Source organism: Mastigoproctus giganteus, chromosome 2 (genome assembly GCF_048544385.1).
Source record: "Mastigoproctus giganteus isolate SK-2022 chromosome 2, ASM4854438v1, whole genome shotgun sequence".
Taxonomy (NCBI): Eukaryota; Metazoa; Arthropoda; class Arachnida; order Uropygi; family Thelyphonidae; genus Mastigoproctus; species Mastigoproctus giganteus.
In genome coordinates this window covers 202,805,173-202,822,242 of record NC_143576.1, presented here as the reverse complement: position 1 = coordinate 202,822,242, position 17,070 = coordinate 202,805,173, and the positions used below count along the sequence as shown (strand labels likewise).

The following is a 17,070-nucleotide window of genomic DNA, read 5'->3' as shown; positions in this document are numbered from 1 at the left end:
TTGAGCAGATGGGCTGAGAAGTGGCAAATGAAGTTTAACATTGACAAATGTAAAGTACTACACATGGGAAACAGCAACCCCAGAGCAACGTATCAACTCTGTGGTACTACACTGACAGTGGTAGAGAATGAAAGGGACTTGGGGGTGATTGTGCAGGCAGATATGAAGTTCTCTGAGCAGTGCAGACGGGCTGCAAGAGTAGCTCATGGAGTATTGTCAATGATATACAGGAATTTTTCCAGCAGGGATAAGGAGGTGATTATTCCATTGTATAAGGCAATGGTCAGGCCACACTTAGAGTACTGTATACAGGTCTGGAGGCCTCATTTCAAGAAGGATGTAGAGCTGCTGGAACGAGTACAGAGAAGGGAAACAAGATTAGTGAATGGAACAAAGGGGTGCTCTTACGAAGAAAGGCTTAAGTTTTGCAAATTACAGTGTCTGGAGACTAGGCACCAGCGAGGTGATCTGATAGAGGTGTATAAAGCCTTGAATGGTTTAAGCATGCTCAATGCTGATGGGATTCTTCCTCTAGCTCAGAAAAATCACCTGAGAGTGCATAAATTGAAATTGAGGAAAGACAGATGTAGGATAGATGTGCGGAAATTTGCCTTTAGCCAGCGGGTGGTTGGTTGGTGGAACAGACTGCCATCCCTTGTGGTGGAGGTTGATAGCCTAAATAAGTTTAAGGCTCAGCTGGACAGGTATTTTGAACGAACAGAGGGGTGAAGTGGAAGTGGGTTTTTTTTTTTTTGGCTGATGCTGCATAAGCTTGCTTTCTTGCATCAAATGCCTCTACTAATGCTAATGCTAATGCTAATATTCTCCTGTAGTGTTGATCTACTGCTCTCCTGTCCCAGAGGCAGAGAAAGTAAGGGAACTTAGTGAAACTTTCCTGCAAAACTAGAAGGGACACCAGCATCTTGAAGCACTACACATGCCCCATTTATTCTGGTCATAATTAATCTTTTCTAACACATGCTTCACCTTTCTGTAGTCTTCTTTCATATGGATATGATGCACAGTAGCATGGCATTAAGGGCAAGTTGCTGAAATGGATAAAGGGATGGTTGAGTGGGAGACGGCAGAGAGTGGTAATAAATGGACACTGCTCTACCTGGACTAATGTTACTAGTGGAGTCCTCAGAGTTCGGTTGTTGTTGTTATTTGGTTTTTAGGAGCATTAGCAACTAAGGCCATATTGCACTGGGGATATGCGGTGGTCATTCCCTAACCTTTTCACATCCTACATATTTGGTGGTCACGGGCTAGAACCCCAGTCTAATCAAGAAGCATGTGCTACGCACTGCTGCTCCTGCCCACCTGGCTACGGAGGCACCCGCAGAGTTTGGTGCTGAGCCCATTGTTGTTTTGTGTATTTATCAATGATATTGATGAAGGTATATCAGGCTTAATGTCCAAGTTTGCAGATGAAAAATTTAGCAGGGTTGTTAATGACAGTAAAGACAGTATGCTACTGCAACAGGATCTAGAAAAGTTAGGCAGATGGGCTGAGAAGTGCCAACTGAAGTTTTTAACATTGACAAATGCAAAGTACTGCATATGGGTAGCAGTAACCCAAGAGAAATGTACCAACTGTGTGGTACTACACTCGGGAAGGTGGAGAATGAAAAAGACATGGGGTTAATTGTGCAGTCGGATATGAAGTTCTCTGAGCAGTACAGACATGCGGCCAGAGCAGGTCATGGAGTTTGTCAATGATATATAGGAATTTTGCTAGCAGAGACAAGTAAGTGATTATCCCTTTGTATAAGGCAATGGTCAGGCCACTCCTTGAGTACTGTGTACAGATCTGGAGGTCTCATTTTAAGAAGGATGTAGAGTTGCTAAAATGAGTACAGAGAAGAGCAACAAGATTGGTGAGAGGAACAAAGGGGTGCACTTATGAGGAAAGGCTTAAGTTCTACAAGTTGCAGCATCTGGAGACTAGGCACCTGTGAGGTGATCTGATTGATGTGTATAAGGCCTTTGAATAGTTTGAGCAGGCTCAATGCTGATAGGATACTTCTGCTTGCTCAGATTAAGAACCTGAGGGAGCATAGATTCAAATTGAGGAACAACAGTTGTAGAACAGATGTGCGGAAGTTTGCCTTTAGTTAGCGGGTAGTTGATTGTTGGAACAGACTTCCATCTGTTGTTGTGGAAGTTGACAGCTTAAATAAATTTAAGGCTGAACTAGACAAACATTGAGTGACCGGATGGGTGAAATGGAAAGGTTTTTTTTTTTTTTTTTTTTAGCTGATTCTGTATAAGCTTGCTTTCTTGCATCATATGACTTAACTAATGCTAACAAGTATCAATGGGTGTATATTCCCATTGGGAAGCAACACAGCTTTCAAACTCTGAAATGTCTATGAAAAGATACTGACAATTTCTTCATAAGGGATAATCAAATGAAAACAATGGTAGGACACTGTACTACACTTTTAAAACACCCTAAAAATTTGCATAAGTGATGTCTTTTTCCGTATGTAAAATTCTTATATTGAAATTATACTTTTCTGTTATACAAGCTATGCTGATTAGTGATATGCAATTCTTTAAAAGATTTCCAAAGTAAACAATTCAATTTTCTTCTTCACCAGATTCATTACCCGTTCTGAAGCTTTTTTCTCTGCAATGTGTATTGGAATTGACAGGTTTTCATTGTATGGCACTAGAACAACAGAGGAATAGTGTACTTGGATACACTACAGCTTTTTGATCCACAGACATTAGCATTAGTAGAGGCATATGATGCAAGAAAGCAAGCTTATGCAGCATCAGCCAAAAAAAAAAAACAAAAAAAAACCACTTCCACTTCACACCTCCGTTCGTTCGAAATACCTGTCCAGCTAAGCCTTAAATTTATTTAGGCTATCAACTTCCATGACAAGGGATGGAAGTTTGTTCCAGCAACCAATTACCCGCTGGCTAAAGGCAAATTTCTGCACGTCTATCCTACATCTGTCTGTCCTCAATTTGAATTTATGCCCTCTCAGGTGATTATTCTGAGCAAGAATCCCATCAGCACATCAGCATTGAGCATGATCAAACCATTCAAGGCTTTATACACCTCTATCAGATCACCTCGCTGGTGCCTAGTCTCCAGACACTGTAATTTGCAAAACTTAAGCCTTTCTTCGTAAGAGTACCCCTTTGTTCCATTCACTAATCTTGTTGCCCTTCTCTGTACTCGTTTCAGCAGCTCTACATCCTTCTTGAAGTGAGGACTCCAGACCTGTATATAGTACTCAAGGTGTGGCCTGGCCATTGTCTTATACAAGGGAATAATCACCTCCTTATCCCTGCTAGAAAAATTCCTGTATATCATTGACAAGACACCATGAACTACTCTTGCAGCCCGTCTGCACTGCCCAAAGAACTTCATATCTGCCTGCACAATTACCCCCAGTTCCTTTTCTTTCTTTACCACTGTCAGTGTAGTATCACAGAGTTGATACGTTACTCTGGGGTTGCTGTTTCCCATATGTAGTACTTTACATTTGTCAATGTTAAACTTCATTTGCCACCTCTCAGCCCATCTGCTCAACCTTTACAGATCTTGTTCCAGCAGCATAGTGTCAGTAGTGTCCTTGACAACCCTGCCAACCTTTGTATCGTCTGCAAACTTGGACATTAAGCTTGATATACCATCATCAAAATCATTTATAAATACAGAAAACAATAATGGACCCAATACTGAACCCTGAGGAACTCCACTAATAACATTAGTCCACGATGAGCAGTGTCCACTGATTACCACTCTCTGTCTTCTCCCCCTCAACCATCCCTTTATCCATAGCACCAATTTGCCTCCAATGACACACTGCTCCAATTTGTGCAACAGTCTTCCATGTGCAACAGTATCAAAAGCCTTTCTCAGATCCAAGTATATAATATAAAAGTTATTCCCTGCATCCAGTTCTTTTGTGACTGCATCATAGTATCCAATCAAATTGGTCAGGCAAGACTTCTCCTTAACAAAACCATGCTGTATCCGAGATATATATGAAGTCTTGTCTAGATGATCCTGCAGTGCTTCTTTAACCAGTGCCTCCATTAATTTTCCTGGAACAGAAGTTAAACTCACAGGTCTATAATTACTTGTGTCAGCCTTTGATCCTCCTTTGTGAATTGGGGTCACATTTGCACATCTCCAGTTTGTGGGTACCTCCCCTGAGTCTAAGGAAGCTCTCATAATTATGGCTTAGGGTTTGCTTACTTCATTCGCTGCCTCCTTTAATATAACTGAATAGATCCCATCCACCCCAGGTGCCTTTTTCTCCTCCACTTTACTCTCTGTTATTACAAAATTCTCTAGCTTAATGCCATAGTTGAATACACATCTGGCATTCCCCTCGCTGAATAACTCCTCACGTGTGAATGTCAATGCAAAATATTCATTTAGTTTGTTAGCTACCTGAGCAGGATCATCAACAGTTGACCCATCGATATCAAGTGGTCCAATCTGATTCATCCCCTTTCTTCTAGAGTTTACATAAGTAAAGAACTCTTTGCTGTTTTTCTTTGCATCCCTTGCCAAAGATTTCTCGTAATCTGCCTTTGCCTGCTTAACCTCCTTTGTAACTTGGTAACAGATCAACTTGTATCTATCATAGGCTTCGTGTCACGTGTTAATTTATATGTATCCCATGCATTTTTCTTCTCTGTCATATGTCTCATCAGTTCATCTGAAATCCATTTAGGCCAAAACCTTGAATAATATTTCTTAGTTGGTATGTAAAGCCTAGTTGCTTCCAAGATAAGTTCTTTGAATGCTTCCCATTTTGAATTTGCTGTTGGTAACATCTTCAGTTGGTCCCACTGTAGAATTTAAATACTGTCTCAGACCATCGTAGTCACCTTTAAGAATGCAATAACCATTCCCTTTACCCCTGATGGTAGTTACCTCTTTCAGCACACTGTGATCACTGCCACCTAGTGGTTCCTTTATCTGCAGATTCTTAATACATGAAGAATCACTACTGATAATCAAATCAAGAGTATTACTCCCTCTAGTTGCCTCCCGAACATGCTGATGTAGAAAACAATCATCCAATAAATCCAGAAAAGCCTTGTTAGTGTGTGAATGACCAACCCACTAATTCCAGTCAATATCTTGGAAATTAAAATCCCCCATTATAAGACTCTCTGATGTACTGGCCCACTCTATTTCCCTGTACAGTTTCTTATTATACTCATCAGAGTCATTAGGCCTATAGCACACTCCTACTCTCAATTTTGATCTCCCAATGATTATGTCACACCAAACTGACTCGACACTGCACTGTCCAGCGATGTCGACTGGCTTTACTTCCTTGGATTTTATGTGTTTCTTAACTAATAGCATAACCCCCTCCTCCCTTCCTATCCTGTCTATCCTTTCTGTAGACGTTGTATGTCTACAGAAAGGGTAGACAGGATAGGAAGATACACTTAAACGACGGGATACACTTAAACGACTTCTATGTAGACGTTGTTTAAGTGTATCCCATCCCCAAATTCCAGTTCTGCATTCCTTATATCAGTGTGACACCACGTCTCTGATATCCCAACAATATCCGCCTTTGGTGCTTTGAGCAATTCCTCAAATTCATCAAATTTATTTACCAAACTCCTAGCATTGGTGTACACGCAAGTATACATGCATTTGTTTCTATTCTTAGCTACCTTAACACAACGCATGTGTTTACTTGTACTGCAATGACTCCCAGCAGTCTCTGAAATATCCTGCATCTTGTTTTTCAGGCTTCTGCTCATTCCAATAGAAGCAGTGCAAGAATCACTTTCACCTATGCCAGTGGCTACTGTTAATCTATTAGTCTTTGTATCCCCCACCGAAGCTAGTAGTTTTAGTATTAGTATTAGTAACGGCTGCATGGTGCAAGAAAGCCTATGGCTTATGCTGCACCAACCAAAAAAAAAAAAAAAAAAAAAATCCGAACAAAACAATGATAAAAAAAAAATAATAAATAAAATAAATAACTAAATAATAATAATTAATAAAAAAAAAAAAAAAAGGAAATTAAACCTATCATCCTATGCGCTTCCCTTACCCGAAAGTACTATCCAGATGACCTTTGAATTTCCCCAAACTGTCGGCCTCTACCACCCATGAAGGCAACTTATTCCAGTAATTTATAACTCGCTGGCTAAAATAAAACTTCCGGGCAGTCCAATCTAAACATTTCCCCCCGTAACAGAGGTGCCTCCGTAGCCAGGTGGGAAGGAGCAGCAGTGCGAAGCACACGCTTCTTGATTAGACTGGGGGGGGGGGGGGTTCTAGCCCGTCACCACCAAATACGGAGGATGCAGAAAAGTCAGGGAATGACCACCGCATATCCCGGAGCAATATGGCCTTAGTTGCTAATGCTCCTAAAAAAAAAAAAAAAAAAAAACCGAAAAACCAAAACCAAATAACCCCCCCGTAACTTGAATTTATGTCCCCTAGTTCTAGCATCATTTATAATCTTGAAAATTTTGTCCTCATTCATTTTGCTGATGCCTCTCAGAGCCATAAACACCTCAATCAAATCTCTTCTAAGGTGTCTAGTTTCCAAACTCTGCAACCCACATATTCAAAGTCTTTCTTCATAAGGACGCTGTTGTTGTTGTTATTTGGTTTTTAGGAGCATTAGCAACTAAGGCCATATTGCTCCGGGATATGCAGTGGTCATTCCCTGACCTTTCCGCATCCTCCGTATTTGGTGGTGACGGGCTCGAACCCCGGTCTAATCAAGAAGCGTGTGCCATGCACTGTTGCTCCTTCCCACCTGGCTACGGAGGCGCCTACATCATAAGGACGCCCTTTTGCCGATCTCACCAGGCAAGTTACCCTTCTTTGCACCCTTTCAAGAAGCTCGATGTCTTTCTTTAGGTGCGGTCTCCATACTTGAACACAGTATTCCAAGTGTGGTCTAACATAAGCCTTATATAATGGGATTATCACGTCCCTATCTCTACTTGCAAAAGTTCGATAGATCATCGATAGGACACCACGGGCGTTCCTTGCAACCTGTTTACAATGCTCAGAGTATTTCATGTCTGACCGTATCGTAACACCCAAGTCCCTTTCCTCCAGTACTGGGTTTAGTTGAACTCCACCAAGTGAATAAATTTTTTGGGATTACTGTTTCCCAGGTGTAATACCTTATACTTTGTTGGATTAAAGCACAGCTGCCATTTTTCTGACCATTCCTGAAGTCTATCTAGGTCTCTCTGAAGAAGCTTAGCTTGACAGTGATCATTAACTACTCTAGCAATTTTAAGATCATCTGCAAATTTAGACATCATGCCCTCTATCCCTTCATCAATGTCATTTATGAAAATTAAAAACAACAGTGGTCCTAATACTGATCCTTGGGGAACCCCACTTCTTACATCAACACAATCTGAGGAATAGCCATTTATCACAACCCTCTGCCTCCTGACCTGAAGCCATCCTTCTATCCATCTAAGGATTTTCTCAGTGATTCCAACCTGTTCCAGCTTATAAAGCAACCGCTCATGTGGGACTGAGTCAAAAGCTTTGCTGAAATCTAAATAAACAATGTTGAAATTATTCCCTAAATCCAGCTCGTGAGTGACCCTTTCGAAATAGCGAACCAGATTTGTTAAACATGATTTTCCCTTTACAAAACCATGCTGAGTATCCTTGAGAATTTCAATTCGATCCAAATGATCCTGAATTCCACCCTTGATCATTGCCTCCATGATTTTCCCTACTACTGAAGTCAGACTGACAGGTCGATAATTTCCAACTTCACTTTTAGAGCTACCCTTATGTATGGGAGATACATTTGCACTTTTCCAATCCAAGGGAATCTCCCCAGAGTCTAATGATGCTTGCATAATGAGCCTCAATGGTTCAATGCACTCGCTTGCCGCCTCTCTTAAGATCATAGGGTATATTCCATCAACTCCAGGAGCCTTACTGGTCTGTAGGCTCGAAAGTTTTTTCATTAAATAATCTTGCGAAATTTCAATATCATTAATTACATATTTTTTAACTTCGCTCCCACAATTTCCCATTGCCACAAAAGGCTTTTCATTTGTAAATATTGATGCAAAATAACTGTTGAGTTCATCTGCAACGGCAGCTGGTGTATTTATTACTATCCTCTTTCCCTTACGTAAAGGTCCGATCTGGTTTGTCCTGCTCTTCTTGGCATTTATGTATGTGAAGAATTCTTTATCCCCCCCCCCTTTGCTCTGTTTGCTAGTGATTTCTCATAAACTGCCTTTGCCTGTCGAACCTTTTCTGTGGCTCTATTACACATCACCTTCAGCTGTTATAGGCTTCAGTACTTTTTATTGCTCTGTAACCTTTCCATGCCACCTTTTTCTGCTCAAGTAATGTGGCAACTTCACTATTCATCCAACTTGGAACCCTTCTTGTGGAGTATTTTTTTAATGGTATATACACATTCAAGGCATCTGTGATTAATGTTTTAAAAGCATACCACAGTTCAATTGTATTCATTCTCTGCGTGATATCTACCCAGTTAATAGAGGCCATGTAGTACCTTAAGGCATCGTAATTTCCTTATCTGAAATTAAAACCCATTCCTTTGCCTTTTACTTCTGCTACCCCTCTCTCGTCATCATCCACCGTAGAACTCCGTGATCACTTCCTGCTACTGGTTCCTCTACTGTCAGCCCTGTTATGTCATCTGATTCATGTGTGATGATGAGGTCTAGGATATTCTTTTCTCTAGTACTTTCCCTGACATGTTGATACAAATAACAGTCATCTAGTTGATTTAAAAATTTTGTTCCCCATGTCGAGTTTCCTTCCCATTTACTCCAATCAATTAGAGGCAAATTGAAATCACCCATAATAAGGCATTGACGCTTACTTGCCCATTCCATTTGCATGTAGAGGCTTTTGTCATAATTTTCCGACCCACCTAACACTGCCTCGATAGCATCAGCAAATATTCTTGCACCCTTTCTATTTAAGTGTATCCCATCCCCGTAGAAGCAGTCTCTCCTGTTAACAAGTACAGTCCAGGCTGAAAAAAATTCTACCCCTTGAACCTTGCACAATCTTTCCAGGGCCGAATTGATCAACAAGGCTCTCATCATATACTCCCTCCTATCGTGTCTGGGCAGAATTGCAGACACTTTCAAATTCAATCCTAATTCACGGCTTTTTTTCAACAGTGACCTGTACTTGTTAAGTAATTCTGCCGGTCTCCTACTCTTGATATCATTAGTGCCAACATGTACAACTATATCACCTTTTGTGCCCTTAAAAGATGATATCCACTCTACAACGTCATCAACCTTTGCCCCTGGCAGACATACCCTGGTCCTGTTCCACCCATCCTTTTTACAAAGCATGTTCCCCATTTCCCTGACAATAGAGTCACCAACAACTACTAGTTCCTGTGGGACCAGCACATTCTGCCTTGGGGGTTGCCGCTGTGTTGCGTGATGAACAAGTGCAAGCTCTTTCGTTGATGTGGGCAGCTGAGAGCTTTATGGGCCCCTCAATTTAGTTTCTTCGAGGGCATCCACCCTGTCCTTCAAGCTCTCATATAAGCCCATAACAACGCTGAGTTTGTTGCCTGATTTCGTTACACTCCTTGCATCGCGCACACACAAAGACATCCCCATGGCAATATCATATCCCGTACCTGATTGCTCCACAAACATCATGCAAGCAGTGCATTTTAAAAGGCTGTGATTCAGAGGGCAACTTCCCCCCCCCTCAGTTTTTCCTCTGAGCCACAGCACTCCCATTAGCTTGAGACTTTTGCTTTGCTGCTCTAGTCTAACGCATGATTTTGATTTAATTTCAATAAAATTTCAATTTCAGTACAAAATTATAACCCTAAACTTGTATCCCAACACAGTTATAATGGTATATATATTTTTCAGTATCAAGTATTAATTATCTACAAATTCCCTTTATATAACTTCCATATCAAGTTATGTATTAATTAATTATGTTACGTTTGTAATCTAAGTCTTTATATATATTTAGTTAAAAGTACAACTTAATTGACAATGAAGTTTAACAAGTTTAATAGATTTTACTGATTAATTGACAATATTATACTATACTATACTAATACTATCTAGTTCGGAATATAACGTATCGTATAACAAAGGCGGCAAGTTACGAACTGTAAATCTACAGACACTTAAGTATTTATTAACTTCCAAATCTCGCTGTCTCAATTCAGAATATTAACATATCTAACATACAAAAGTAGCAGTAATCATGATAGTTCTGGGTTCTCTTCATATTCAAGGTATAGGAATACATTTAAAACTAGCACAAAACCAACCTTCTGTTGACCTATTAGAAAAAAAATAAAATAAAACCAATTACCACTAAAATACTGACACTAAAGAGAAAAACCAGAAACACTGCTGGATTCAGCACAAAATACATATTTTCATATATGTATTTGAAATGAAATACATATATGAAATACATATATTTCATATATGTATTTCATATATGTATTTCAAAAAAGTTTGTTTATATGTTTCATCATATAAACAAACTTTTTTTGTCATGTAGTGTAATCATATATATAATAATATATGATAAGGGATATGAGTAACAGAGGAATAAAACATATAAAGAGAAAAGTAAAAAATATATATAAAAAAAAAAACGTTAATTACCGATCCTGATTGTTAACAAAACCTTTATCTTTGTTACTGCAAGGCCAACACAAACTTTTGGAAGTTTTTAAATAAAATATTAAAGATAATATATTATGATAACTTAACTCTTATGATAATATTTAATCACTTTTTTTTTTTTTTGTAAAGAAACATATAATGCAATAATATTCTGTTATACCTGCTTCTTATTCTTTTCATCAATTATTTTTTGAATTGCAGCCTCTTTTTCTTTTTTAGTGACTACAACAGCTGATGCTTTCAGAGCAACTAACTCACTTGGAGTCAAGACTTTTGTTAAAGCTGGAGGCTCTTTACTAGGTATACTAAAGTAATTAAAGAAAAAAAAACAAGTGCAAATAAGCTAAATGAACTCCATACTCACCTAAATTCTGTTATAATTAAAAAACTTGAATTTTTTTCTTTTAAAATATATAATTCATTTTGACAGATTATTATTCTAAATGGTTTGTATGACATCTAACAGATGCGACCATTTTTTATTTTTGTTACTTTTTTAAATTTGGGAGTGGAATCATATCCTCCCTTGTATTGTTCCTCATTAAGTTTCTCTAAGCAATGATGCCGTATTTTCTATTTTTGTTTTGAATGACTGTGGACTATATAAGAAGTTAACAGTTTAGTTGGCTCTAACAGATATCATGTAAGTGATAGCATCTATAATTTTTGTAATTGCTGGAATGTACAAACACACACAGCTCGTCCAGCAACCACAATTCACCTATCCACTCATTCACCATGAATGATGGGTAGGTGGATATTTCAGAGCAGGATTCATGCACCTATGGTACTTTAGCTCATTGTACAGGTGTTTTTTTTGAAAACTGCATTTGAACATATATTTTTGTGATGAAAACCAGATAACTGTTGGAAATGGGCATTATAATAGGAAAATAAATTAAAAAAACAGATATAGCACAACAAATTTCAAGTGATGACAATGGGATAAATTATGTAAATCCTAATGAATAAAACACATTTTCCAATTCAACGAAAAAGCTAAAAATTTTCATGGAAATTTGTATGAATCCAGGCAATTCCTAAAAAGGTGACAAATCCCTCCCTTCCAATTATTGTCCCACTGCACTTGGTTCAACTTTTCTGGAGAAATGAAGAATGGAGTAATCATGACCAAAACCTTCTTCTATCTTGAAACCATCTAATCAATGATGGCCAATATGGATTCTGTTAGTGTTGATCGAATGGTAATATCATAGCTTATGATGCATATCTTTGGAAAAATTTGGAGAAATTCAAGCAGTTGATCTTGAAATTTTTAGGGCTTTTGATGATGTTTAGCATAAAAGTCTTTTAAACAAGCTGCCATCTTATGGTCTGTCTCATGTTTTTCACCAACTGCGTAGCAAGTTTTCTCTCTCATTACTCAGTGTAGATGAAGCTAGATGGCCCTTTGTCTTACTTCTCAACTAACATTGGGGTTCCCCAAGCTTCTATTCTACAGTACACTACATTGCACATTCCAGTCTGAGAAATCTGGTTCTGCACAAACAGCCACATTTTCATGAATACCCACCACCAGTTCCTTAAATGCTGACTACAGGTAATTCTCCAGTGCAGAGAAGAAAACTTAGTTCACTTCAATTCTTCTAAAACTCAGTTCTATCTTATTTCTCATCTTTAACAACCCTTAGATTTCTATGCAAGATTACATATCTTTAACTGGAGATAATTCACACTTTTAGACCTTCTTGATGTAACTATATGATAAATATTGCTTCCATGCATCAGAAAACTACATTCCCTCTTTCGTTATTTGTATTATATTTCTTCTAAACAATTACTGACTCAGTACAAAAACAAATCTACTCTACCAGTGAACTTTTCTCACAACAGGGGTGACATCTGTTAACATAAGGGAAACTAAACTATCTCTACTCTCTCTCATATGAAGGGCAGTCAATAAGTATTTACCTTCACCTAGAAATATTTGAGTTTTGGGAAAGAAATTGAAGTCAAAATCCAACAAGTAACTTTTGAGAAAACTTTCAAACCATACAGGGCACTAGAATAGTATAAGCTCTAATACCTTTTGTGTTTTGGATCATCATATAAAAAAATATTATTTCCTTAATATTAAAATTAAAAATATTAAAAATTAAGGTTTATAATATTATTATAAAATATTATAGAATTATAATATTATAAACATCTCTTCCTACCAAACATCTTTAACAAGCTGTCTGGTAGGAAGATATTATGCTTTAATTTTTTTCTGATGGTATTAGTGAAGCCACTAAACTATGACTACTCTAATGAAGGGCAGTCAATATTGCCCTTCATATGAAATGTTGTTACCATGGCTGGGAGGTTGAATGTTCACTACTTCTGTAGTTTATGATGCCTGAAGTCTTTTTATATAGATTTTCCAATTATTTGTATGAATAAGGTGCTTATTTATTTCAGATTGCATTTACATGCAGATTGGCATTTACTATTGCTTACGTGTTTTTGATAAGTAAGTTTTTGTATTAGTAGTAATAAATGATATAGGGAAACAAGCTTTATACAGCATTAGGAAAAAAAAAAAAAAAAAACACACTACTCACATTCATTTGGCCTCTAATATTTTGTCTAATCCTTCCGTAAATTTATTCAAACTACCCACTCCTAATATACAGGTGGAAGTTTATTCCAACAATAAATAAACTCTCTGGCTAAAAGCAAATATTTTGCAGAGTGCAGCAATTGGAAAATCAGACTGATGCTAGAAAAAAATAATGATCCCATGTACGAGCAAGCTAACTTTGGTTTATTCAAAGTAACTTCCTCCCATATCCACACATTGCATGCAACAATCATCAGGCCAATGGAATGACTGGTGGAAAGTAATAACTGGTATACTGTTCAACGTTCTCATTGCTGCTTTTTGAATGGTATCAACATCATCAAAATAACAGTCTTTCGGTGGTACCTTAAGACTGGGAACAAAAAAGAAGTCGCATGGAGCTAAGTCTGGTGAATATGTTAGGTGTGACAGTACACAGGCCTTTTTTGCTAGCTAAAAACTCCCAAACAACGAAAGTATTATGGTTTAGTGCATTATTGTTGTGCAAGTGGAACCAACTGCCATCCTCTCCATACTGAGGCTACGCATGACAGATTCTCTGCAATAAATGTTTCAAAATGTCCAGATAGTAGGCAGCAGTAACACTTTGGCCACTGGGCACAAACTCTTTGTGCACAATTCCCTTGCTATTGTAAAAGGTGATGAGCATGGTTTTGATTTTTGACTTTTCTTGATGAACACTTTTGGCTTTGGGACAGTTTGCTGACTTCCACTCCACACTTCGTCACTTTGTTGTGGGGTCATATTGAAAACACATCTTGTCACCTGTAACGATCAAATTCAGGAATTTGGGTTTGCTTTCAGTGGCCTCAATGGCTTCTCTGTAGTGTTCAACTTGGGCCTGCCACTGATCATCCATTAACGAATGTGAAACAAACCATGCACAGAACTTCATTTTCTTCAAATCCTGGGTTATATATATCGAATGGTTTCCTTATTAATGCACAGATTTTCTGAAATAATTTGGAGCATTCAGTATCAGTCTTTTCAATCAACTTTGGCATTCAATTTCCCACACCATTTCAATCAACTCTAGCATTCAAACTGTTTTTGCTGGGCCTGGATGTTAGTTGTCCTCCAGTGATTCTCTTCTATGCATAAAATGTTTATACCACTTGAAAACAAGAGACAAGTCTCTCCACACACTTGCTTCATCATTTGAAATGTTTCCATGGCACTTTTGCTCAGTCAAACACAAAACTTGATGTTTGCTCTTCATTCCATTGTCTCCCCCGCAACACAGATGCAGGAGAGAGAGAGATGTGCAGTTTAGCTCACTACATTCTGAAATGGCAATTTCCACTGATCTTGACTGCAGCACTCAAGGTACAATCAATCTTTGATTTCATGTTTACTTCTTGTAGATGGAAGCACCAGAACTCATCTCATAACATCAATCTTGTTTTCCAATTGCTGTTCTGTATATATTCTGCAACTATCTTTTTTCAATTTAAATTTATGCCTCTTCATATATTATCTGGGCAAGAAGAAGAATGGCATCAGCATTAAGTTTATCTCAATCCATTCAAAGCCTTAAACACCTCAATCAGTTCTACTCGAATGTGCCTAGTCTCCAGATCCTGCAATTTGGAAATTTTAAATCTTTACTGGCAGGGTAACCTTTTGTGTCCTGAATAATCCTGCTGCTCATCTCTGCATCCATTCCAACAGATGTAGATTGTTCCTAAAATCAGGCCTCTAGACCTGCAGTATGCAGGTCTAGAGGCCTGATTCTAAAGTATGCAGTTTTCAGGATCTACCTAAACAATGCCTTATACAACAGAATAATAATATCCTGGTCCCTGCTAGCAAAATTCCTGTATATCACTGGCAGAATCCCATGGATATCCTAGTAGCCTGTCTACACTGCTCAGAGAACTTCTTGATGGACTTATGGGTGTTTCTCGTTTTCATGTCCTTGAGCACAGTACCACCCAATTGGTATATTATTCTGTATTACTGCTACTCAAATGCAGTACCTTGCATTTATGTTAAACTTTGCCACTCCTCAGTCCATCCACCTAATTTCTCTAGGCCTTACTGTAGTAGCATACCCTGATTCCAAACATTATCTACCCTGTCAACCATTATATCACCAGCAAACTTAACATTAAACTTAATATGCCTACATCAATATCATTAGTCCAAGAGGGGCAGTGCCCATTTATAACCACAATCTGTTTCCTATCACTCAACTATTTCTTTATACATAGCAGCAACTTTCCCCCAATGCTACACTGCTCCAGTTTGTATAGCAGTCTGAAATCTAAGTATATGATGTCAAAATTTGTTTTTGCATCCAGTTCATTTGTGATTACATCATAATAGCTAATGAGATTGGTCAGACAAAATTTCCCCTTAACAAATTTATGCTGCAAGTACCATATTCCTGAATTCCTGCTTCAACAATTGACTCCATTATTTTCTCTGGAATAGAAGTAGGCTTAAAGTTCTGAAATTATTCACTTCACTATTTGAATCCTGATTTGATGTCTGTGTTTTGCTTCTTCTGGGCTTTGCCAATAATATTAGTTTGAGTGTGTCATCCTGCTAGTTATTCATGAAATTTTTACTTGATTCAGAAATTTTATTCCTCTTTTCTTTCAACACAGGCTAACCTACCTTTGGGATGGATGAAGAGGACGCTGAAGAAAAGATATCTATGTTAAAGATTGTGTTATCTCATTCATTTCGTAAATTAAGACCTCTAGGTGGGGCAGTTTTATTATAGTTTTTTAGTGTGTTTAGCTGATTTTTCAAACTGTTGCTTACCAAGACGTTGTTCACTCTTTCTGCTGAGATGGTTTGAGGATTAATTGTGGTCGCTGGATTTTCATTTGTAGTTGTTGGTCATGTGGGGGATATAATGCCTGGATTTGCATCTACAAATATAAATCATATATCATTTGAAAAGTCTCAACCAGAAATTCAGTTTATGATATTAACCAGAATTGAACTAGTTAATTTATAATACGAAATTAAGTAATTAATATGTCTGCACAAATGATTAACTGACATTATAAATAAGGATATTGTGAGAACTACAATAATAGTCAAACCAGTACTGTAATGATAAGAGTTTAATGTCTGCTTTTATTACTTTTTTTTATATTTAATTTTTTATTAAATATAAATATAATTTACTGTAGAGAATATCTACAGTTGGAAGAAGTCAATACAGTTGTTGACTTCTACAGAGAGAACTACATACTTTGGAATAAAAATTATAAATACATCATAAAAATAAATAGAAATACATTACTGAAACACTATTGTAAAATACAGTTTGACTTTTTTTTTTTTTATCGTATGATGTGAGCAATACACGAAGGAACCAGTTTTTTCCTGCTTCCTTTGTGTATCATGGCCACGAGGTCCAACCGGAGTGTACTGCACTATTGTAATATCCAAGCTCGAGGCGGGATTCAAACCCGCGATCTTTGGGTTGCCAGACAGGCACTTTATCCACCCGGCTAGCCCGGCCGGCAACTTGACTCATTTAAGTTTTATTTTATATTACTTATATGAACTGGATTCATTTTTTATATAAAAGCAATTAAAATAAATCAACAATTAAAATCTTTTAATAACTGCTTATTAAAATTATCAAAGAATTCCAAGTCTAGATGATTTGACAATCTCTTAATCCTGTTAAAAAACTGTAATGCAGAAACTGGTTTTAGATTTGTGCAGCCTGAAAGAGTACGCTTTACAATATGTGGTAAAATCTGGATATGGGCAGTTTTTTCCCCAACTATTCCTTGATTATTTTAACAGCATTATAATTATAAAAAAAATTTAACAAAGCGATATAA

The 17,070-nt window shown here is 37.6% G+C and overlaps 1 protein-coding gene across 1 annotated transcript in view; it reads right to left on the bottom strand.

Moving 5' to 3' along the window:
* Window positions 1–17,070, bottom strand: part of LOC150089920 (cilia- and flagella-associated protein 45-like) — a 154,820-nt gene that overhangs the window by 120,835 nt on the left and 16,915 nt on the right. Inside the window, exon 4 of the mRNA XM_090390133.1 lies at window positions 10,829–10,973. Within this exon, the coding sequence (XP_090246259.1) occupies window positions 10,829–10,973 (145 nt within the window). The remainder of the gene's footprint in view (window positions 1–10,828; window positions 10,974–17,070) is intronic.